This window comes from Procambarus clarkii, chromosome 49 (genome assembly GCF_040958095.1).
Source record: "Procambarus clarkii isolate CNS0578487 chromosome 49, FALCON_Pclarkii_2.0, whole genome shotgun sequence".
NCBI lineage: Eukaryota > Metazoa > Arthropoda > Malacostraca > Decapoda > Cambaridae > Procambarus > Procambarus clarkii.
This window is the reverse complement of record NC_091198.1, coordinates 33,685,689-33,711,216: the sequence shown is the minus strand read 5'-3', so window position 1 is coordinate 33,711,216 and position 25,528 is coordinate 33,685,689. Positions and strand designations below refer to the sequence as shown.

General features: G+C 46.7%; 1 protein-coding gene across 4 annotated transcripts in view; it reads left to right on the top strand.

Annotated features, from left to right (window-relative positions):
- The window catches only part of Rich (Guanine nucleotide exchange factor subunit Rich), a 567,547-nt gene that overhangs the window by 62,024 nt on the left and 479,995 nt on the right, over positions 1–25,528 (top strand). For all 4 annotated transcript variants that reach the window (XM_069303165.1, XM_069303164.1, XM_069303162.1 and 1 more), the window contains exons 5-6: positions 7,561–7,694; positions 17,216–17,307. In XM_069303165.1, the coding sequence (XP_069159266.1) occupies positions 7,561–7,694; positions 17,216–17,307 (226 nt within the window). The remainder of the gene's footprint in view (positions 1–7,560; positions 7,695–17,215; positions 17,308–25,528) is intronic.

The following is a 25,528-nucleotide window of genomic DNA, read 5'->3' as shown; positions in this document are numbered from 1 at the left end:
TAAAAGAAAAACCACACAAGTGGACAACGTACCCAGAGGGAACAGAGCCGGCCGCTGTCATAGGTGAAAACTAGCTACGCAGTACCCTGCGCCCCACCAGTGCTATAACTACCACTTACCCCAAGGTAAACAAGGGAGTGAAACCCCCAAACCCTCGGGGCGGCCAAACGCCAAGCAGCGAAAAGCCAACAGAGGTAGACCCAAGGTGACTTGTGGAAGGCAACCCCAAGCCCCAAGGGCGGTACTTACAGGGCACTCAGGGAAGGTGACCCTAAGCACATGCAGCCCGAGTACCTGAGAATACTACTCCCAGCTCACACGACCACCGTAAGAGCAGCACTGCAAACAATTCACAGCACTGAGACAAGACTGGAGCTGGAGCCACACGACCGTGCATGATCCCATCAGCCGAGGAACTGAGGCAGGGATCGCCGGCGCAGGGGTCTGGGGCTCCCCCTTCCCCCTCCCGGGGAGGGGGGAGCTGCGCAGACATGTGGCGCGGCTCTCGTGACGTCATGCTTGTTAGTTCGTTTTCCTGGGGGAGTTCTGTCCACTCGTTTGTCGATTTTTGTTGTTTAACCATAATAGGGGTTTGTTTTGTGGCGCTTACCTTTCTGGGTGCCTGTCCCGGTCGATGGCAGATATAGAATGCTCCAAATCACATGTGCATTTCTATGGGCCATTGCTCCCCGTGCCTCTCTGAGGGGGCCAGGTTCTGGCTCGTGGTCCCCGGTAGGCCTAGAACTCCACCCACATCGACTGATTCAAAATAGTTAGGGTATCCATATCAGTCATGGATAGCTCCGGGGAGCTGTAGGGGCTCCCCCCAGAAAAGGGGCGTTGACAGAGCTTTCGCCAGACGAGGTCTTCTCCGCTCGAGCTGTCAGACGGCAGTTACCACAAATATATTATTACCTAATTATTTCAATGTCTCTGATTTTTTCTTCGTTTTTTGCAGTAATATTATTCCATACAGTGAATTGTGGTATATTTATATTATAAAGTGTGTGAACCATCGCTGTACTCAAAATTATGGTGTGCATATTAGTGATTCATTTATTATGTTCATAAAACAATAAACAAATAGTTTTGCTGTTGTTACACTATATACACAGGTTATATATAAGTATTTGCATGTTTTGTACACCATAACGAACTACTAAGTTGGTCTTGTGAGTCAAAAAGCAACGAGGAGTGACCGCCAAACACCAGCGAGCCACTCACTGCCACTCCCTCCCTCAACACCACCTCACTCACCCTCATTCACCTCCCACAATACTGTTTTTGTATTTATTCACTATACACGGACGTTATATATACATATTTACATGTTTTGTTCACCATAACTGTACATCTAAGTTTGTATGGTGAGTAAAGGCACAAAGACGTAGCTACTCACACAGTCAGCTGATCGGCAGCCGCCCTCAAGGCCAGACGCACTAATGTTTGTCCTCCAACAATATTGTTTGTGGTTTTATTATGCTATATACACACATTATATATAAGTATCTACCTGTTTTATTCACCATACCTGTACAAATAAGCTGGTATGGTGCCCAAAGACCATAGTGGCCATCAGTAAACACCATGCCAAGTCGTGCAGACGACGCTCCTCCCTCACCAAAATGGCAGCTCCCAACCTTCTCCTCGCTGTTATCTCACACTATACACACGTTATATATAAGTACAGGCATACCTCAGTTTACGAGTTTAATTGGTTCCTGGAGACGCCTCGTATTCCGAAAACTCGCATTCCGAAGCTAATTTCCCCATAAGAAATAAAGGGAAATGAATTAATCCGTTCCTGACTACCCCAAAAACCCCACATCAAACTAAATTTTTATACCTAATTTACCTAATTCATCTAAATAAACCTACAAAACTATGTTCCAGTTATTACTTACCTTGCTGTCGAGTGCTGTAGGCGTATGGAAGATGGTGAGGAGGGGGGAGGAGGAGAGGAGTTACTGTTTGGAAGGGGAGTCCCCTTCCATAATCACATCAGGCAGTGAGGACCTTTCTGGTGTGCACTCCCTGGCACGTTTTATCTGAGTGCCACTAGGTCCTGGTTGAGGCTCACTGCTCGATTTCCTCACCACAAATCTGTCCATGGAAGCTTGCTTTTCCCTTCTTCGCAAGCTCTCTCTGTAGTAAGGCATCACATTGTCATTGAAAAGATTAAGACAACGGCCTACTACAGCTTTCTCTGGGCGAGTCTGTTCAACAGTTGTTTGAATCTCTTCCCACATCTGACACACCTTCTTAATTACTGCAGAAGGGACATTCGCTGGTGCTGCTGCCACCTCCTCCTCCACTGCAGAATCATCCGCTGCTGCGTTGGCTTGCTGTTCCTGTTGAAGGGCTAGGAGTTCTTCGGTGGTCAGTTCTTCGTTGTGTTCTTCCACCAACTCCTCCACATCATCACCATCCAATTCCAAGCCCATTTGCTGGCCTAGACTAACAATTTCCTCAACAATAGGCGCATCATTTATAGGCTCAAACCCCTCAAAGTCTAGTTCTCTCACACATTCAGGCCACAATTTTCTCCAGCCAGAGATCAGGGTTCTTTGAGTCACTTCTTGCCAGGCTTTGTCAACGAGTTTTAAAGCACTACAAATGTTAAAATGCTCTCTCCAGAACTCTTTGAGGGTGAGGTTTGTGGCTTCAGTCACTTCAAAACATTTCTGGAAAAGTGCCCTTTCATAAAGTTTCTTAAAATTCGCTATGATTTTCTGGTCCATAGGCTGAATTAGAGGAGTGGTGTTAGGAGGAAGGAATTTAACTGTGAGGAATTTATTGTATCTAGGCAACAAATCATCTTCCAAGCCTGGAGGATGAGCAGGAGCATTGTCAAGGAGAAGCATGGCTTTGAGTGGCAAATGTTTCTCCTGCAGATATTTTTCTATGGCAGGGCACAGCACTTCATTCACCCACTCCGAAAAAGTAAGCCTAGTCACCCATGCTTTTTTATTAGACTTCCACATCACACACAAATGGGTTTTCTGCACTTTATACTGTTTGAAAACCCCTTGGATTTTCAGAATGATACACTAGCAAGGGTTTAATTTTCAAATCGCCACTCGCATTTGAACACAGCACAAGCGTAAACCTATCTTTCATAGGCTTGTGTCCAGGCAAGGATTTTTCCTCCTTGGTAATGTATGTCCTCTTAGGCATTCTTTTCCAAAACAGTCCTGTTTCGTCACAATTAAACACTTGTTGCGGTAGGTATCCCTCAGCCTCTGCAAACTCTTTAAATTCGTCAATAAATCGTCCAGCGGCTGGTTTGTCTGAGCTGGCTGCCTCCCCATGCCTTGTAACACTATGGATACCACTTCTCTTTCTAAATTTTTCAAACCAGCCCCTGCTTGCCTTAAACTCTTTCTTATCTGCATCACTCGTTGCAGGGGTCTTCTTTAGAAGGTCTTCGTGCAACACCCTGGCTTTCTCACAAATAATGGCCTCCGAAACACTATCACCCCTCAACTCCTTGTCGTGTATCCAAATTAATAACAACTTTTCCACTTCTTCAAGTATTTGTGGTCTTTGTTTCGTTATTGTTCTTACTCCTTTTGCCACTTTAGCACCCATAATCTCATTTTTCTTCTTAAGTATAGTGCATATTGTTGATGTGGCTTTGTTGTACTGCCTACAAAGTTCAACAACACGTGTACCGTTCTCATGCTTCCGAATGATCTCTTGTTTCTCCTCTATTGTCATCCTCACATGAGCTTTCTGGCCTTTATCCTTACCACTGGCTTTCTTGGGACCCATGGTGAGATATATAATAACAAATTGTATAGACAAATCACCAAAAATCCAACAAAACACTGAAAATCCGCGAGAAGAATTGATGTGGGGGTAGTCACTGAGCGCGAGACAATGGTAAACTGAGGGGCGGCGGGGCAGAGGGGCGACGATCGCCGAACCACCACGAGCTAGGTCGGCCTGTACGCGTATCAACAAACTCGCGTCCCGAGGTAACCCTCGCCTTCCGAGACAAATTTTTGGAGTAAATACTGCTCGTCTTCCGAAAAACTCGCATACAGGGACACTCGCCTTCCGAGGTACCACTGTATCTACATTTGTGTTCACCATAGCGAACCACTAAGCTGGTATGGTGAGTGTAGTCAATAAATGGTGGCCACACACAGTCAGAAGACGACGCCACAACCCTCCCTCCCACAGCCTTACTCCTCCCTCCATGGAGCACAGCGCTAAATATCACCACAATCCTGCTGTTATCAGAATCCTGGTCAGTTTTATTACAGTCAGGGGGCTTCAGTAACACTATCACTGCTAATTAATAGCAGTATCATTTATATTATGGTATTTGTAGGTGATGCTGTGGTCACAAGCTGAACAGCGGTGCTGTGAGCTCGTGCTGTGAGCTCGTGCTGCGTGCGCCAGCCTTGGTGGCTTGCTCAATACTGACGCTGTAACACCCAAGAATGTTGGCCTGGATTTTTTTTCTAAGTGGCATCTGGCAACTATCGGCCGTGGCTGTACTATAGCTGCCCCTATCCCAGGCAGGGCGTTTAAATTATAGTGCTAGACACGAAATCATATATAAATGATGTGCGCGGTTTCGGTTTTGTCACTGATATCATTTATATATGATATGTGCGGTTTAAGGGTTAAAACAGAAACCACGTATAAAAAGCAGGCAAACCACGCTTTTGAAGAAATTTGAAAGATTTGGGAGTAATAATGTTGGAAGACCTTACTTTTAAAGCATATAATAAATTAGCTGTCACAACTGCAAGGAAATATGATTTCTCCTTGGTTGGATAACAAAAACCTTTCAAAAAAATTTAGCCACACCAATGATACATTTTAGGACACTGTTGTAGTGCTCTCTAGGGTGGATATTATTTCACACTAACGGCCCCATTTAAAGCTGGAGAAATTGCTGCCTTGGAAAACATGTAAAGATTTTTTACTGCACGAATTCATTCAAACAACTAAATTAATGGAACTGCTTGACAATTTTAAACCTGTATTTTTGGAGTGCAGGCAAGAGAAAGACATAATAATTTACTTATAAAATACTAGAACTGGTTCCAAATCTGCACATGGAAATAACTCCGCATGAAATCAGGTGGCATGGCCGTATATGCAAAATAGCCCCATTGAAAAGCAAAGGTGCAATAGGTATGCTGAAATAGAGCTCTGTCAACATCAAGGGCCCAAGACTTTTCGACACTCTCCCTCTACATATAAGGAAAATAACGGCAAATCTCTCAGTGTTCAAGACGACAGAACTTATTAAACACCTCTAAGAATACCCGACCATGCAAGCCATGATTTATATGTCAGACTGTCATCAGCTGCATCCAACAGCCTGGTTGATCAAAGTGCCAACCCGGAATCCTGGTCAGAGACTGGGCTGCAGGTACATTGATCCCAAGAACCAACAACAGGAAATCAACAGATATGTAGGTACAGTAGTAGGGCAGCAGTTTTAGAATGACATTGTGGCAAAAGCAATGGGCCAACCTAAGTTGTTGCATAACCTCATAGCTGGTAAGGAAGAACAAATCAAAAGATACCTGAAGGAACTGTACGTAACAAAAGCAGTAGGACCAAATGAGATATCACTATGATAACTAAAGGATGCTGCAGATATCTTGGGCTACCCATTAAATGTAGATAGGAGAGCTACCAGAAATCTGGAAAAAGGCAAATATAGTTCCATTATTCCTGAAAAGGCGACAGGCATAAAGCATTACAATGTAGACCTATGTCATTAAAATATATTCCTTGAAGATTCTAGAAAGAGCCATTAGAAAAAGAATTGTAGAACATTTGTCGAGTAAATTTTTTAAGAGGTGCAATATGGACATGGAGAGGAAAAATCATATGTGTATCAAACTTGACTAAATTCTATGGTGGTCACCAAAATAAAAGAAGAGAAGAAAAGATGGGTAGACTACATCTCTTAGATTGCTGAAAAGCTTTTGATACAGTTCTTAACAAAATGCTAATGTGCAAGATGGAGAGACAAGTGGGAATAACAAGGATCGTACTGGACTGGGTATAAGGTTTATCGACAGACAGGAAGCAAAGGGTCATAGTCAGAGAGGATGTGTAACCTGCAGAGGAGTGAAAAATGGTGCTACACAGGGCTCTATTCTAGAAACATTGATGTTTTTAATTCATGTAAATGACCTCGCAGAGGGAGTGAACTTGGTCAATGTTTGCAGGTGATGCAAAGTTAATGAGGAGAGTAAGAACTGAAGAAGACTGCAGGGTGCTGCAAGAAGCAGATAAATGGCTGCTGGAATTCACCCCAAATAAGTGTAAAGTAATGAAAATGGGTAAAGGAACTAGGAAACCTGTATTTAACTAGACCTTAAGGAAAAGGCACTTACTAGAAACAGTAAGAGAAAAGACCTAGGTGTAGACACAATCCCAATACTAACACCAGAAGTTCATGTCAACAGGATAACATTAGCAACATACACGAAGTTAGCAAATATAAGAACATTTAGGAATCTAAACAAAGAGGGTTTCAAGTTCATAGATATTACATATGTGAGACCATTACTTGAGTATGCAGCTCAAACATGGAACACACCTTGTGAAATCTAAACAGAAACTTGAGAAAATGTAGAGGTTTGCATCTAGATTAGTACTAGAATTGAGAGGCCTCAGTTATGAGGACAGGTTGAAAGAACGCTCCCTCACAGCATTAGAGAAGAAACAGAGGGGACATAACTGTGCACAAGATTTTAAGGGGAATTGATAAAGTGGAGAAAGGAAGCGTATTTAAATTAAAAAGAGGTAGGACAAGGGGACATCAGTGGAGGCTGGACAAGGAATTGAGTTGAAGAGATGAGAGGAAGTTCTCGTTCCCTATACTGGTAGTTGGCAAGTGGAATGCATTGAAGGAAGAGGTTGTTGAAGCCAATTCTATCCACAACTTTGATAAAATGTTAATATTGAGAGAAGTAATTGGTATACCAGGTATAAACAGCTTGGAGGCAGGGTATAAAGAGCTCTCACTCCTTTGTAGTCACTAATAAGCAAGCTCTGATAGGTAAGCACTTGGAAAATATTAGAGGTACTGCTTCCAAACCTGTACATGGAAATAGCACAATGTGATACAAGAAGGCATGGCAGGAAGTGCAAAATAGCCCTGTTGAAAAGCAGAGGTACATTAGTTACGCTGAGAGAAAATTCTATCAATATCAAGGGCCCTGACTTTTCAACATTCTCCTTCTAAACATAAGGGACATAGCTGGCTGACCTGTCAGTGTTAAAAAGAAAAGTTGATAGACACTTCCAAACAATACCTGATCAACTGGGCTGTGATTTATATGTCAGAATGTGAGCAGCTGTGTCTAACATCCTAGTTGACCAGGTCGTGAGGACGTTGAACTTTGGAACCGCCGCAAGGTGACCACAAGGTATATTCGGTACTGTTATTGAGCCATTATTATTAATACAGTGTTACAAATATAGGAAGTTATAAATAAACTTGTAATTATTTATGAAATAGCAAGTCTTAAAGAAACATTCTCTATAAGATGATCTCACAATAATGAATCATTTCAGCGGTTCCTCTAGACACACCAGGAATTCATGTGATAGACCTCGAGTATTCGCCATTGGTGGGAGGTTTTGCAGTTGTTCTTAGTGATGGTCGAGCAGCATTCCTTACTGCGTCCACACTTAAATTTGATCCAAATGTAAGTATCAGTTTTTATGAGTTGATTTAAAATATTCCCTTCTAAAATTGTAAACACTTTCAGAATGTTTCATATTATAAATGCTGAGAAAGGCTCCCAATTCAACATTTGACCAGTACAAGAGTTTCAGGAATAGTAGAGTGTGGTTGTAATGCACAGATGGTGCCAGTCAGTAGTGTACTTATAGTACAAAACACCATGTCAATAGAAAACAATCTTCACTGAATCTGCTTACATTGCAGTTTTGTAAATTGTTGTAATCAGAATAATGGTTTCTGTTCATAAGACAAAGAACTTGCTTAATTGTCAATTGACAGTAATCATATATAGCAACAGTTGTTGTTGGTCTGATGTTTTTGACATCACACTGCTGACTGTTGCATGAGAGACCTACTGTCTTCCCATTACCTTTTGCCCAACATCACACTGCTGACTGTTGCATGAGAGACCTACTGTCTTCCCATTACCTTTTGCCCAACATCACACTGCTGACTGTTGCATGAGAGACCTACTGTCTTCCCATTACCTTTTATTGATGAAGATACTCCTCAGACAAAAGTTTGAGCTAAAATACAGCATCTGCCAACTATTATGTTTAGTATATTTGTCCTGATTTTGAAGGCCTAGCACACCTAAAATGTGTTGTCGTATATATTATAAATTTAAAAATAAGTACAGTAAACCTTGTAGCATGATTATCTTTTAATACAGAAAATATATCATTATCTTGGGTCGAATGTGCTATGATTATGCAGTCCTGCATAAGGCACACATTGCCAACAATGAGAGCTACCTATTTCCCTCTTAACCGTATTTAGGACTTTTGTATTATGGGGTAGACAAAATGTAGTTAGTTAAGTCTAACTTCTCATTGGCAGCTCTCTACTGGCAGCTGGCATCGAAAGAGGAAGGGAAACTTTTAGAAGGATTCAGGATACATTTGAAATGTGATGTAAAATTGTAACATTATGCAGTAGCCAATAGGAGCTACCAGTCCTGCTTGACATCAGAAAGGTCAGCCGGTGGCATTGACTGAAACTCATTCATTGCCCTGACACCGGCTGAAGTGGATTGTGCCTGGTCATTCTCCAACAGAGTACTGTATTGGGTTCATTAATTGATGAAGTGTATGAAGGAATGTCCCTACTTATTAGAGAATTTGGGCAATCCTCAGCCCTTACGAAGGCTGAGGATTGGCTGTCTGCTTCTGGTGACCTGATCTGCTACTTAAAGCTAGTTTTGTGTGATGAACCAATTTGTAGCAGCAACAATGGCACAGTATTATGAGGCTCACTGGTGGTGGCCCATTTTTTCAGAGAAGAGGGAGAAGAAATGTTGTCACCTAAGGAGGGCATTCTCTAGTCTCAGAGGAGATTTATTGTGTGTGGATCTTAGGTCAAAGGTACATTGGTTCCAAGAAGAAGATCTAGTCTAATAGTGAAATCTGCATTGAAGTTGGTGGCAGTGCATCAAGGTGAGGCAAGGCTTCACAGATTCCTTGTACAGTAAGTTCTTTGATGCATGAGTTAGTGATTGCACAGTGACTGTTTCAAATACTGTACCGGTGAGGGATTCGTGCAAGGTGGTCCTCATGAATACATTGCATATTTCAACAATTGGCCCACCATTGTGTGCATTGTCAAGCTACGACCCCTCATAAGAAAACGCATCCATGTTATGTATCTGGCCATGGTAGCAAGTGACCCAAGTAAGGTTTAAGGATTTGTCAGTGATAAAAATATGCTAAAGCCACAGTGAGACCAAGTCAAGTGAGTTATGTTAGACTATTGTTAGACGAGGGGTCAGGAGCTGGTGTCTTCTCTACAGGGATCACTAGCTAACTGTAGTGAAGAGTCTACTGGCAGGGATCACTAGTTAACTGTAGTGAAGAGTCTACTGGCAGGGATCACTAGTTAACTGTAGTGAGAGTCCACTGGCAGGGATCACTAGCTAACTGTAGTGAAGAGTCTACTAACAGTGATCACTAGCTAACTGTAGTGAAGAGTACTGGGAGCGATCACTAGCTAACTGTAGTGAAGAGTCTACTGGCAGGGATCACTAGCTAACTGTAGTGAAGAGTCTACTAACAGCGATCACTAGCTAACTGTAGCGAAGAGTACTGGGAGCGATCACTAGCTAACTGTAGTGAAGAGTCTACTGGCAGGGATCACTAGCTAGCTGTAGCGAAGAGTACTGGCAGGGATCACTAGCTAACTGTAGTGAAGAGTCTACTGGCAGGGATCACTAGCTAGCTGTAGCGAAGAGTACTGGCAGGGATCACTAGCTAACTGTAGTGAAGAGTCTACTAACAGCGATCACTAGCTAACTGTAGCGAAGAGTACTGGGAGCGATCACTAGCTAACTGTAGCGAAGAGTACTGGCAGGGATCACTAGCTAACTGTAGTGAAGAGTCTACTGGCAGGGATCACTAGCTAACTGTAGCGAAGAGTACTGGGAGCGATCACTAGCTAACTGTAGCAAAGAGTACTGGCAGCGATCACTAGCTAACTGTAGTGAAGAGTCTACTGGCAGGGATCACTAGCTAACTGTAGCGAAGAGTACTGGGAGCGATCACTAGCTAACTGTAGCGAAGAGTACTGGCAGCGATCACTAGCTAACTGTAGCAAAGAGTCTACTGGCAGGGATCACTAGCTAGCTGTAGCGAAGAGTACTGGCAGGGATCACTAGCTAGCTGTAGCGAAGAGTACTGGCAGGGATCACTAGCTAACTGTAGCGAAGAGTACTGGCAGGGATCACTAGCTAACTGTAGCGAAGAGTCTACTGGCCTGTGATGAAACAAAGTTGCAGCTTGTCATTCTAGTGAGGGGAAGTTACCAGAAAGTGCCAGGGAATTATATTTACAGTATTATAAAAAATTAACTGACATAACTTGCAGGAGTATTTTCTTGTTTATTATTTACTGAGTTCATGGCATTACAGGATTACATGTGTATATAATTATGGTAATGATAAAAAGTAATTGAGATTACTTTTTGATTCATTAGGAATTATCTTTATAAAGCTAATTAACAGTATAGCTCGCTTTGGACACCGATCATGTCCATTTCTTTTCTCTTGAGTCCTAGCCGTGGATAGGACTTGCGTCCACTCCAAAAATATTTGTATAAAATTCATTTTTTATCTGATCGACCTTGGGATAGTTTGAAAATAAGCACCTTTAGAGTGTGCACAATTTGATACCAAAATGAAAGATGTAACATGAAACTTGATGTCAGAACACTTGAAAGATTATAAATACTTTTTGGGTCTAAATTTTAAATTTTATAATATTTGTTAAAATTTTATTTATTGTGCTATTATTATGGGATTAGTTTTAAAATGCGCGCCTTTAGATTGCAAACAATTTGTTGCTAAAACGAGCGACATAACACGAAAATTGATGTCAGAACACTGGAAAGATATAAATAATTGTGATGATGAGCGTCCAAAATTTAAATATTTGTTAAAATTCAAGTTATTGCTCTATTATTATGAGACTAGTTTTAAAATGCATGCCTTTATATTGAGAACAATTTGATACCAAAACAAGCGATGTAACACGAAAATTGAAGTTATCAAACTGAATGAGTATACACATTAGGTTGTGGTGTGCAAATTGGTGCTCGTTCACGGGTAACTTTAGGCTTTGCTGCGGGGAGTCTCGCCAGGTTTTTGGACATTATATACATATACACCTGCAGGGAATTTAATTGCGAGCACAATGGTACCAAAATGAACGACGTAGCACGAGAATTAAGGTGAGTAACCTGAAACGAGTATACACATTTTACTGATTTTGTGTGCTCACGGGTAACTTTTCTGACTTTAAGGCTTTGCTGTGGGGAGTCATGCCGGGCTTTTGGACTTTATATGCATATACACCTGTAGGCAATTCCATTGCGAACACAATGATACCAAAACGAATGACGTAGCACGAGAATTAAGGTGAGAAAACTGAACCGAGTATACACATTTTGGCGTCGCCACACGCTCGCCCACACCCTCCGCCCCATGACGTCAAAGTCTGCGGCAGTTATGCGCCGTGTGCGATAGTGTTAAGTCATTAGGAACAGGATGAGCCAGTAGCCAATTGTGTCACAGAGCCTTCATATGATCAGTTGACCTAATCTCCCATGTATCAACCTGTTGAGCAAACAAGTTCCCATGGGATTCAACCTAGGAGTGAGTGAGTGCTGATTGTCAGAGTTGGGAATCTACAATTGTAACGTGCAGTTTTGTGCACAAGGACATTGGAGTAGGTTTGTCACCTAGTGTGCACCCAAGTGCACAGGATGCAATGTGCATGCATGTGCACAGGTCTTGCATGGGGCCAGCACTACTGTACTTACCTAGTTGTACTTATCTAGTTGTGTTTGTGGGGGTTAAGCTCTGGCTCTTTGGTCCCGTCTCTCAACTGTCAATCAAATGGTGTACAGATTCCTGAACCTACTGGGTTCTGTTATATCTACACTTGAAACTGTGTATGGAGCCTGCCTCCACCACATCACTTCCTAATGCATTCCCCTACACTGTGTGTAGTATCAGCTGGTAGCCCCTGATGTCTGCAGATTAATAGTACAATGATGGCAGTTGTGGGATGCTATGATAAGTTTTGACAAGCTGGAAGTCTTAATACTATCACGCTCCCGGCAGTACCCTGTGTAACTTTCCCCCTCACGTGCTGTTTGTTTCGAGTGACCGCGCGGCGACACTGAAATGTGTATACTCTTCGGTTTTCTCATCTTAATTTTCCATGTATATATTTAATTTTGCAATCAATTTGTTTGCAAGAGAATGCTCTAGAAGAATATATCTAAAATTTCACCAAAGCCGATGTGAGACCCGCACCCAATAAAAAACTATGGTCATTAGCTGTAAGCGCCAAACAGCGATGAAATGTTTATGCTCTTTTCAGGTTTATCAACTCCAGAATTGTTTTATGTCGTTCATTTTGGTATCACTGTGATCGCATTAAAATTCCCTACACGGATATATGCATATAAGGTTCAAATCATGGGCGCGCCCCACCAGCAAGACCATGGGAAGTTGCCTAAGGAGAAGACCCGTGGGTCTTCTCTCAGTTGTGGCTTTGTGACCAGTGCTCACCAGGCCGGCCAGGGGCAGTGGGTCCGTCCTTCCGTTGGGTCCACAGCACGGTGCTGGAGTTCGCGGCAGTGTGGTTTGCACTTCGGAGGGTTCGGGTCGCCCGCAGATCGACAATCCGCTCCATTCGGACCGCTCCCAGGTAGTTCATTGCCTGAATCGAGGAGGTTCGATGCGGTCTTTGGCACTTTACTGTTGGTCGCTTTGGGTGACTTGTCTGCTGAGTTCTCAGGGTTTGGCTCTCCTGGCAGTTCATGTCCGGGGGGTGTCCACCGTCCTGGCGGACGGCCTGTCCCGGTTCGTTCCCCTGTCTATGGAATGGACGGTCGACGCCGACTCATTCAGTTGGCTCTGCCAGACGTTTGGGCGCCCAGAGGTGGACCTCTTCGCATTGGCATGGTCGAGGCGTCTTCCGGCATATGTGGCACCCTTCCCCGACTGCGAGGCTGTTAGAATGAACGCTTTTCTGCAGGACTGGTCGAGGGGGGGGGGTTCCTGTACCTCTTTACCCCCAGTTCAGCTGTTGCTCCAGGTCCTGGCTTGCTTGGAGACTTACCAGGGGCGAGTAGTTCTTTTGGCCCTACGGTGGCCGGCCCAGCCGTGGTTTCAGGCACTGCTTGCCCGGTGTCCGAACCAGGAGGTTTTTCCGCGGCTCCGCCTCTTTCAGGAGATCGGGCCCAGTCCGGTACGAGACTGGTTTGCTCTTCTCCGCAAGTCTTCGTGTTTGGTGTTTTTGACTCGTGTTTATCGCCATCTCTATGGTGATCAGGTGGCTTTGTTGATGGTGTCCCACTTGCAGGCTTCCTCTCAGTGGCAGTATGAGGTTTCTTGGCAGTCCTTCCGGTTCTTTTTGTCCCTTCGTCGTTGCTCTTCGCTTTTGGTTCGGGTGGTGTTGTCCTTTCTCTCTTGGTTGTTCCAGGACCGTCATCTTGTGCCTAATACTGTCGCCTCATATCGTGCAGTGCTGGCAGAGCCGCTGCAGCTTGCTTTCGATATCGATGTTACTTCTGCGCCGTTTCACAAGCTGTTTCGTGCGTTGTTTCATTATGGCCTGCTCATGCACCGCCTAAGCCATCCTGGTCTTTGGACAGGGTGCTCTCCTATCTTTCTTCTCCTTGGTTTGTTGTGGCCCCTTCTGTTCAGGATTGTTTTCCTAAGGCTCTTTTTCTGTTGACGTTAGCCTCTGGGGGTCGTGTGGCAGAGCTTCATGTTCTTCTCCGGCGCAGGGGTTTTTGCTCTTTTTGTCGTGGTCATAGGTATGTGCGTCTAAAGCTGTCTCCTTCTTTTCTGGCGAAGAATAAGACTGCTGCCTTCCGGAGGGGTCCTTGGGTTGTTGATGCTTGGGTGGTCAGGCCGGGGGTTCATCAAGTGTTGTGTCCGGTTGCGGCCCTCTGCCGTTATCTGTGCGCCATGGCTTCTGTGTTCAGGGACGTGCTTTGGGGTGATCCGGTTTCCCTCCTTCACTGTTCATGGGTTCGGGGGGTCTCAGGTTGTTCGCAGGGTAATTAAATCCAGCCAGCCTGTGGTCTATCCCCATGCCCATGACGTTCGTAAATTTGCTGATCTTGCTGCTGTCTTTGGCAATATGTATTGGGCTGACATTCGGGCACGGGGTTTTTGGCAGTCGAACAGGATTCTGGCAGCACGCTACCTTGTGAACATTCCTGGGCCCAGTCGGGCCTGTGATGCTTTGGGTCGGCGGTTACAGCCCATTGTCTCGACTTGGAGTTGAGGAGTGGAGCACCGACCACCTCCCAGGTAAGTCCCCTTTTTTCTTTTGTTGTCTTTGGTGAAGTAGCCCTGGGGAGCCATAGGAGCTCCCCCAAGGAAACCAGCATTGAATATAATGAAACACCATTTTCTGGGTGAGTCCCGGAGGCTCTCTGGCAACCCTCCCTCCCTCTGGTCAGCGTTTTTTTCGCGGTTTTTTATTTCCAGCCTCAGAACTGGGGTGGGGATCTCCAGTGTGAGGGGTCTGGGGCTCTCCCTTCCCCTTCCCCTGGGGAGGGGGAAGCTGTGCAGACATGCGGCGCGACTCGTGTGACGTCATGCTTGTTTGCTAGTTTTTCTTTTGGGGAGTTCTGTCCACTCGTTTGACGATTTTCGTTGTTAACCAGAATAGGGGGTTTGTTTTGTGGTGCTTACCTTTCTGGGTGCCTGTCCCGGTCGATGGCAGATATAGAATGCTCCAAATCACATGTGCATTTCTATGGGCCATTGCTCCTCGTGCCTTTGTGAGGGGACCCAGATTCTGGCTCGTGGTCCCCGGTAGGCCTAGAACTCTACCCACATCGATCGATGCAAAATAGTTAGGGTATCCTATCAGCCATGGATAGCTCCGGGGAGCCTTCGGGACTCACCCAGAAAATGGGGTTTCATTACATTCAACGCTGGTTTTTTAATATTTTGACTATTACACTTGTCAGTGATACAGGTCTAAAATTGAGGGGGTCTTTCCTGCTACCATTTTTGGTGATTGGAACTATGTTAGCTTTTTTTCCACACATCTGCTCCAACTCCTGTACACAGAGATGCCTTAAAAATCAGTCGAAGTGGAATGCTGAGCTCAGGTCGACATTCTCTTGGACCCCATGGTGAAACTCCATCTGGGCCAACGGCTTTGTATTTACTGAACTCCTTGATCATTTTTTCCACTTTGTCTCTAGATATCTGTATGTACTCTATGTTGTTCTCTGGAATTCTTATTGTGTGTGTGGTTCTCTGAAGATTTCATTTTGTACAAACACACTTTGGCACTTTTCTTTTTAAGTTTCTCACATTTCCTTTTCATTTTCCATCAATCCTGTTCCCATTTTCAACCTCTGAATATTGTCCTTTCCAAGCAATTTGCTGTTGATGAATTTATAAAATAGGCCTGGTTCTGTTGTACATTTGTCTGCTATCCCTTTTTCAAAATTTCTTTCTGCCTCTCTCCTCACTGCCGTGTAGTTGTTTCTTCCATCTTTGTATCACTGGTATGTTTGGTGGTTTGGCTTCTTCTTATATTGATTCCATTTCTGGGGGAAGCCCCGTCAGCTCCCTCCTCAATATCAGCTATCCAGGCTGATATTGCTAATGTCAGACTTTGGCATCAGTCATGTGTATGGAGTTCTGTGGGCCTACTGGGGACCATGAACCAGAACCTGGCCCCCTCAGATAGGTACGAGGAGCAATAGCCTATAGAAACCCCCATGTGGTTTGAAGGATTCTGTGTCTGCTATCGACTGGGTTAGGCACCCAGAAAGGTAAGTATCCCAAAACAAACCCCTATTCTGGTTAAGAAATTGCTACTGAGAGATGAACTTGTGGACAGAACTCCCAAAGTAAAAATGAGCTAATGAGCATGACGTCGCCGCGCCGCCGTCTGCGCAGCTCCCCCTCCCTGGAAGGGGGGAGCCCCAGACACTTAGCAGCAACAACCCAAGTCCTCAGTTCTGAGGCTGGATATTAAAACACATAAGCAGACTGTGCAAGCCACAGTGCCCTTCCCCCCTTCCTCAGCAAATAACACACCTATAGTTGCTAGTATCGGTTCTTTTCTTTTATTTGAGGATTTTCTTTGCTATTTTGGGCTGTAGGTCGTGTTTTACCAGCTAGTTTGTTTTGGTTTGCCTGTCTTTCTCAGCTACTGCCACGGCCGATGACAGAATATGACATACTTTACATGTAAATTGCTCATATGCCGTCGCTCCCTGCACATCTCTTGAGAGGGTCAGGTTCTGGCTCATGGTCCCTGGTAAGCTCAGAACTCTACGTGACCGATGACCCCGATAAAGATAAAGATTTATCACATCGATAAAGATGTGACCGATAAAGCACATATCAGTTTGGTTAGCTTCAGGGAGCCTTTGGGACTACCCCTAGAAAAGGGTGTTTCATTACATTCAACACTGTAATTTTTAATGGTTTGATGCACTTGGTATGGGGGGGAAGAATTCCATACCCAGTTTTGAGTGAACTATTTGGTTTTCAGGATGCCTACAACTAATGCCAGTTAGTATTGAGAAGCTATCTCGGAGACATTGTTTCAGTGAGCCATCAAGACTCACCCAGAAAGGGGCATTTCATTACATACAACATTTTAGTAAACTCATAAAGAAGTAACTATAAATTCATCTGCTGTTTGTAATTTTAAATGACTATCTATTTACAGTACAAAGTGGGGAAACATTTTCTGTTACCACTAATTCCAGCGGTGTTGAAGATTAGTTCCATGAATAATCTGGGTCATGGAAAATGGAAATCCCACAATATTTATTACAAAAAATTTATATTTTTAATGTTCCTTCTGTTGTTTGTGTTTAAGAAAAATTGTAAATGTCTAAAAGGACATTTAATGATGTGCAGGTAATAATGTGTCATATTCACATGAAGTAGTTATCAATGAGTTTTAAATTATGTGTGCGCTACCCCTACAGGCAGTACAAGGAATCTGGGCTCGGGATCTGGATGATGCGACGTGTGCTGCAATCAATCACAAGTATAGATTACTAGCCTATGGTCGAGCTAAGTAAGTGATTACCAAGCCAAGGAGTTTAGTTCCTAGCACGTTTTGGAAATTTAAGGTTGTGTACCTCATAAGAAATGGAATTACATTTGTATCAAATATAGTTATCCTTATTCCTTGGAAGGCTATGGGCTTAATAAAAATGTTAAATTTTTTTTGTCTAATAAAAGTGATCATTTGTGTTCCCTGACCACGGGGTGGTGGGGGGGGTGGGAATCGTTATTGACATGTTTTGGCCACAATGGGGCAAGGAAGTTTGGCAAAATGCAGGCGTTGTCAGTGCAAGCGTCGGAGGTGGTCTGCTGTCAGGCAGGAGTGTCCACAAAGATATTATTACCTAATTATTTCAATGTCTCTGATTGATTTTTCTTTGTTTTTCTGAGAGGAGCCCCTACGGCTTCCTGGAGCTTATCGGGCTAATGTATTTTCTGGGGAGAGCCCCGTTGGCTCCCCGGAGCTATCCAGGCTGATATGCTAATGTCAGACTTTGGCATTAGTCATGTGTATGGAGTTCTGTGGGCCTACCGGGGACCACGAGCCTGAACCTGGCGCCTCACAGCTGGGTAGGGCCCCACACAACTAGGTGGACAGCGCTTCGGATTCGTAGTTCTGAGGTTCCAGGTTCGATCCCTGGTGGAGGCGGAAACAAATGGGCAAAATGTTTCTTTCACCCTGATGCCCCTGTTACCTAGCAGTAAATAGGTACCTGGGAGTTAGACAGCTGCTACGGGCTGCTTCTTGGGGGGTGTGTAACAAAAAGGAGGCCTGGTCGAGGGCGGGGATGCTACGCCCCGAAATAATCTCAAGATAACCTCAAGATAACCTTACAGAGGCACAAATTGGTACAAAAAGCCGAACAAGTGGATAGAACTCCCCAAACAGAAACGAGCAAACGAGTATGACGTCACACGTTGTCGCACCACCGTCTGCGCAGCTTCCCCCTCTCCAGGAAGGGGAAGGGGGAGTCCCGGACCCCCCCCCGTGCCGTCCATCTACACCCTAATTCGAAGGCTGATGCTATTGGCTGCAGTCGTGTGCTCTGGCTCCAGTGAATGTTTCAGCACTGTGCCTTGTGTGTGGTGTCTGTCTTCTAGGTGGTGCGCGAACCAGGAGTGATTCTTCAGTACTCGGGTTGCATACGCCTAGGGCTCCCTACCCTAGGTGCCCTATAAGTACTGCCCTTGGGGCCACCTTCCACAAGTTCCTTGGGTTTTGCCTCTGCTAGGCCATTTACTGCTCGGTTTTCTGCCGCCCTTTGTGTGCTGGGGTGTTTTGTCTCCCTGGTTTACCTTAGGGTAAGGGGCAGTTTGCACTGGTACGGGGCGTAGGATACTGTGCAGCTTGTTTTCACCATTCATAAGCCGGCTCTGTTCCGCCTGGGTGCGCTGTCCTCTTGCGGGGGTTTTCATTTTCTGTTTGTTTTCCTGCCTGGTGAGGGGGGCCTGCCATGGTTGCCCCCTAAGTACAGTTCCTGGGACTAAATTCACTTCGAGTGGTACTCCCTGCTAGGTCCCCTTGAGTGTACACGTCCCGGGACGTTCAGTTCTTAGAAAGTTGTTTGGTAGACATGGACGCCGGTTTGCAGTACCCTGCCTGGGCTTCCCTGAACGTGAGATCCATCTCAGGACCCTGGGAATCCCCACAGGGGCGCGTGGGTCCAATGGATGTGACATCTGAGTACTCCCCTGCTCTGTTCGAGTTCGAGGGAACCCTAACCCCTCCGGTCAGCGGTTTTTCGCGTGTTTTTGATATCCGGCCTCAGGACTGGGGTGTGGATGGCTGGCCCGGGGGTCTGGAGCTCCCGCTTTCCCCTCCCATGGTGATGGGGAGCTGCATAGACGGTGGCGTGATGACGTGTGACGTCATACTCGTTTGCTCATTTCTATTTGGGGAGTTCTATCCACTTGTTCGGCTTTTTGTAGCAATTTTCACTAGAATTGGGTTTTTTTTTGGAACGCCTACCTTTCTGGGTGCCTAGCCCAGTTGATGGCACACATATAATGCTTCCAACCACACGGGGGTTTCTATAGGAAACTGCTCCTCGTACCTCTGTGAGGGGGCCAGGTTCTGGCTCGTGGTCCCCGGTAGGCCCACAGAACTTCATAAACATGACTGATGCCAAAGTCTGACATTTGCATATCAGCCTGGGATATCTCCGGGGAGCCTCCGGGTCTCACCCAGAAAATGGTGGTTCATTACATTCAAAGCTGATTTTATATTAGACCAGGACATTAGCTGTTGAGTTCAGACTTACCAGGGACCATTAGCCAGAACCTGGCACTTTCAGAGAGGTTTCAGGGAGCTTTGGCCCTGAAAACCACCCCTTGTGGTTGGGGTTTTACCTTATCTGCCATCGACCGGGGTAGACACCCAGAAAGGAAGCCATAACAAAACAAACCCCCACATGGTAAGAAACTAACAACAAAAACCGAACAGAGAGGTAGAACTCCCTTCAATCTCAAGGAAACAAGCAAACAAGAAAACGTAACACATTACTGCTGCACTGCTCGTCCGCACAGCCCTCCCCTCCCCGAGAGGGGGAGGGTACCCTGCCTGGGTTTCCCTGAGCGTGAGTTCCATCTCAGGACCCTGGGAATCCCCACAGGGGCACGTGGGTCCAATGGATGTGACATCTGAGTACTCCCCCGCTCTGTTCGAGTTCGAGGGAACTCTCATTTTTTTTCTTATGAAATGATAAACCTATTCATTTCATTATGTATGAGTTAATTTGTTTAAATTTAAGTTAAAACTAACGTAGTTACATGACCAAACCTAATCAACCCTACCTAACCTAACCTAAACTAAACTAAACTAAACTAACTCAACTAAGTCAATAATTTATGCTCTTAATATAATATAGTAAACTTCCCCGAGAGGGGGAGGGGGTGTGCTAGGACCTCACTGCGCCGGCTGCATAATTCGTAAACTAATGTCAACCGGGACAGACGCTTCTTGGCTCAGTTTCTTAGGCGGTGTTTGCCTCTGTGGCGCTCACTGCCGTGTTTTTGTGTTGTGTGCTGGCCAGGTGTTCCTCATCAATGCCAGGGCTGCATGTGCTTATGGGGGGCCGTCCCTAAGCGCCCTGTGAGTACTGCCCCTGCGTGTCAGGGTTATCTTTCCTGGGGCGTTGGGGACCCATTCCTGTAGGGGTTCTTGCTGCTCGGCATTTGTCTTGCCCTTGGGGACCAACTGGGGCTTGAGGCACTGAGAGCACTGTATCAGAGAGCACTATGTAAACATCAGAGGTCCGCGGTTGTTCAGCGTCCTCTCAGCGACTAAGAAATATTGCCGGAACAACCGTGGACATTTTAAAGAGAAAACTGGACTGTTTTCTAAGAGAAGTTCCGGATCAGCCGGGCTGTGGTGGGTATGTGGCCCTGCAGGCCACTTCAAGCAACAGTCTGGTGGACCAAGCTCTCACAAGTCGAGCCTGGCCTCGGGCCGGGCTTGGGGAGTAGAAGAACTCCCAAAACCCCATCAAGCAGGTATCAAGCAGGGCCTTTGTTTGGACTTGGGTAGGACTGGCATCGTGCTGGTTAGGGTGTCAAGTTGTTGCGTGACCTGCTACCTACGCGGCGACCGGTTCCTGTTGCCTCTGGGGACGGTGTCCATTTGCGGGTGTTTTCTTTTCTTTTTTTCATTTGCCTGCTGGGGGTTTGCCTAGTGTGGCTATAGTTCCACTGGTATTGTTTGGTGGCCCTCTGCTAGGCCCCCCCCATGATTGTACACGTCACAGGGGTTTTCAGTGTTACCATCTCCCCCTTGTTAGATTTGGGTGTTAACCGGTTAGCGACACCTTGCCCGGGCTTCCCTTAGTAGTTACCCCTACGGGCCCTGGAAAACCCTGTTGGGGCTCGGTGGACCACTGAATGTGTCTTCCGGGTTCCAACCCCTCTTGTGTGCATTCGTTGGTGACTTTGCCCTTGTCTCAGGGTGACAGTCACCTCTTTTTACCTCTGCCATGCTGCCTGGCCTTCTGATATCCTTACTGTTATAAGAGTACAGGCGGCATCCGCTTGCATGCTCGGTTAGGTTGCTGGAATGCGCTAGGTTGGTTTCCCACCTGGATGCCCCAGGGCCACCCCATTTTGGTTAGGTGTTGTTCGCCCCTTCCCTACCCTGTTCCCGGCTCCTGACTGTCTGCTGATTATGGGGTCGGGGCAGGGTTTAGTTGGTGCCGAGACTCGGGCGGCTTCGGGGGCTGCCCCGTTTGGGTTGAGGACTAAGGTTTTCGATCCTGTTCCTCCTGCCGAGGCTTCTGGGTCTTACCAGCGGCCCTTTCTTTGCTGCCTTTTCCCTAAACTCTTCCTTTTCTTTAAGGGCAGAGGGCGTGAAGAACAGCTCCACTCCGGGGCCTCTGTTGTGGGTTCCTGGGGCTGTGGGGGATGCCCGCTAGCAGTTCTGGGGCTGTTTGCCCCTGCCCGGGTTTTCTGCTTTTTGGCGGGATTTTTTTTCCCTCTCATCTGCTTGCTTCCCACATTTGCCGGCGTGTTTTCGTATCTCTTGTGTCGGTCGCGGCTCCATGTTCTGGTAGTCATTTACTTTCTGCGGATTGCTTCCCCGCCTGGCCACCGGGGCGGTGTTGCGGTTTGTTTACCTGTTCCTGAGTGTGCGAGCTCGTGTTTTGGGGGAGTTTTTCACCTCCTTCTTGGGCTTTATCCTCCTTTTGCCATTTCTTTGCTTTTTCTGGGGTGTTCTGCCCTCCTTCTGTTCCTCTGGGAATGCTTGGGGTGTTGGTTTTTACACCGTTTTTTTTATTTTCTGTCTGGGTCTGGGTCCTGTGGTTTGGGCTCAGTGTCCCTCGGACACTGAGGACACAAGGACCCACCTTGTGTCCCTCGGTTTTCGGTCCGTTTTGGCCGTTTCACGGGGGGTTGTTTCTGGGGTGCTGTGCCCTGTCTGTGGTGTATTTCCGCTGGCAAATGTGGTGGTTTAGGCTTCCCCGGGTTCGATTCCGCGTTCCTTTGGGTTCTATGGTTTCGTTCCAGAGGTTTCTTCCTCTACATCTACGGCTCCCTGGAGCTTATCGGGCTAATGTATGTTATATTAGACCGGGGCATTAGCTAAGGAGTTCAGACCTACCAGGGACCAGCACCAGAACCTGGCCCCTTCAGAGAGGTTTCAGGGAGCAATGGCCCTGGAAAACCCCTTTGTGGTTGGGGTTTTCCTTATTGCCATCGAATGGGGTTAGGCACCCAGAAAGGTAGGCATAACAAAACAAACCCCACATGGTAAAAAAAAAACTAAACTAAACTAAAAACCGAACAGAGAGGTAGAAACTCCCTACAATCACAAGGAAACAAGCAAACATCACACTTTATTGCCGCGCTGATCGTCCGCGCAGCCCTCCCCGCCCTGAAAGGGGGAGGGGGGAGCCCCGGACCTTCCGCGCCGGCTGCCTAGCTCCAGTTCATAAGCTAATGTCAACCAGGATAGACTCTTCTCTGGCCTCAGTTTCCTAGGCGGTGTTTGCCTTGTGTGGCGTTCACTACCGTGTGTTGTGTTGTGCGGTGGCCAGGAGTACCTCATTAGTGCAGGGGCTGCATGCGCTTAGTGGCTTACTTCCCTATGCGCCCTGTGAGTACTGCCCCTGCGTGACAAGGTTATCTTCCCTGGGGCGTTCGGGAACTATTCCCGTAGAGGTTCTTGCTGTTCGGCATTTGCCTCGCCCTTGGAGCCAGCTGGGGCTTGGGGCCCTGGAAAAAGCTGTTTGGCCTTGGGTAGGGACTGGTATTGTGCTGGTTAGGGCGTCAAGGTGTTGCACAGCCTGCCACCTAAGCGGCGACCGGTTCCTGTTGTTTCTGGAGACGGTGTACTTTTGCGGGGTTTTTCTTTTGTTTTTATTTTAATTTGCCTGGTGGGGGTCTGCCTAGTGTGGCTATAGTTCCACTGGTAGTGTTTGGTGGCCCTCTGCTAGGCCCCCATGATTGTACACGTCGCAGGGGTTTTCAGTGCTTTCCTCCACCCTCTTGTTATTTTTGGTTTTCTTAACCAGTTAGCAACACCTTGCCCGGGCTTCCCGTAGCAGTCAGCCTACGGGCCCTGGAAACCCCTGTCTGGGCTCAGGGGACCATTAAATGTGTCTTCCGGGTTCCAACCCGTCTTGTACGGGATTGTTGGTTGCTGTGCCCTTGTCTCAGGGTGACAGTCGCCATTTTTGCCTCCGTCATGCTGCCTGTTGGGTCACTGACACCTTGACCCGGAGTCTTGCGAGAGATTCTCTGCTTGTTCTCTAGTACTCTCCTGATGTTATTACTGTTCAGAGTACAGGTGGCATCCGTGTTGCAAGCTAGGTTAGGTTGCTGCAACATGTTAGGTTGGTTTCCCCACTCGGATGCCCCGAGGCCACCCCGTTTGGTTAGGTGCTGTTCGCCCCTTTCCCTCCCTGTTCCCGGCTCCGGTCTGTCTGTGGGTTTCGGGGTCGGGGCGGGGATTAGTTGGAGTCGAGACTCTTGACGGTTTTCGGGGGCTGCCCCGTTCGGGTTGGGGATGGAGGTTTTCGAGCCTGTTCATCCTGCCAAGGCTTCTGGGTCTTACCAGCGGCCCTTTCTTGCTGCCTTTCCCATGGACTCTTGCTATTCTTTAAGGGCGGAGGGCTTGGAGGATGGCTCTGCCCCAGGGCCTCTGTTGCTGGTTCCCGGGGCTGTGGGGGATGCCTGCTAGCAGTTCTGGGGCAGTTTGCCCCTGCCTGGGTTTTCTGCTGTTGGGCGGTGTTTTTCGCCCATCCAGTCTGCTTGCTTCCCACTTTTGCTGGCGTGTTTTCATATCTTTTGCGTTGGTCACAGCCCTCTGTTCTGGTGGCCATTTTCTTCTGCCGGTTTCCCAGTGTGGCCACCAGGACGGCGTTGCGGTTTGTTTACATGCGCCTGGGTGTGCGAGTGTCTTGGGTGAGTTTTAACAACTTTTTCTGGGGTTTTATTCTCCTGTTGTAGTTTCTTTGCTTTTCTTGTGTTTTCTGCCCATTTCCTGTTCCTTTGTGACCAGAGCTCGCCAGGCCGTCCAGAGTCGGTGGGGTCAGTCCTTCCGTCGGGCTCGCTGCACGGCGCGGGAGTTTGTGGCGGTGTGGCATTCGTTTCAGAGGGTTTGTCTTGCTTGCGGAGCAATGATCCGGCTCCATTCGGACTGCTCCCCTGTGGTTCATTGTCTGAACAGTGGGGGTGCGATGCAGTCCTTGGCTCTTTGGGGCTGGTAGCTTCGGGTGACTGAAAGTCTGCTGAGTTCTCGGGGTTTGGCTTTCTTCTTGGTTCACGTTCAGGGGGTGTCAAACGTCCTGGCGGATGGCCGGTCTCATTTTATTTCCCCGTCCGTAGAATGGACAGTCGACGCAACTCGTTCAATTGGCTGTGCCGGATGTACGGGCGCCCGGAGGTGGACCTCTTCACCTCCGGTCAAAGTGTCTTACAGTGTATATGGCGCCCTTCCTAGACTGCGAGGCCGTCGAGGTCGATGCCTTTGGCTGGACTGGTCGAGATGTGGTTACCTGTACCTCTTCCCACTAGTTCGGTTGCTGGTCCACTCCACCTGAAGAGTACCTCCACTCTTCGCGTTTAGTCTTTTTGAAGCGGGTTTATCACTATTTGTATGGTGATCAGGTAGCTTCGTTAATGGTGTCCACACCTGCGAGTTTTGTTTCGATGGCAGTGTGAAATTTCCTGGTGGTCTTTTTGGCACTCTTTGTCTCTTTGTAGGTTGTCTTCGATTTTTGATAGGGTTGTTTTGTCCTTTATCACTTGGTTGTTTCAGGATCATCATCTTATGCTAAATGATGTCGCCTTGTATCATGCAGTGCTGGCGGAGCCGTTGCAGTTTGCATTTGGGGTGGATGTGACTTCTGTTTTGTTCCACAAGCTTTCTCAGGCGTTGTTTCACTTCCAGCCTGCTCATGCTCCGCCTGAGTCTTTGAACTCCGCCTGGTCTTTGAACCGGGTGCTCTCCTTTCTCTCTTCTCAATTTGTGGTGGCCACCTTGGTTCAGGACTGTTTTTCTAAGGCTCTTTTTCTTGTTGGCATTAGCCTCTGGGGGTCGGGTCGGGGAGCTTCATGCTCTCCTCCGGAGCAGGGGTTTCTGCTCTTTCGGTCTGGGTGGTCATTTCGTTCGTTTGCAGTTGTCTCTTTCTTTTCTGGCGAAGAATGAGTCTGCTGCTTTCCGAAGGGGTCCTTGGGTTGATGATGCTTGGTTCGTTTGGCCGTGGGTGCATCATGTTTTGTATCTGTTTGCGGCTCTT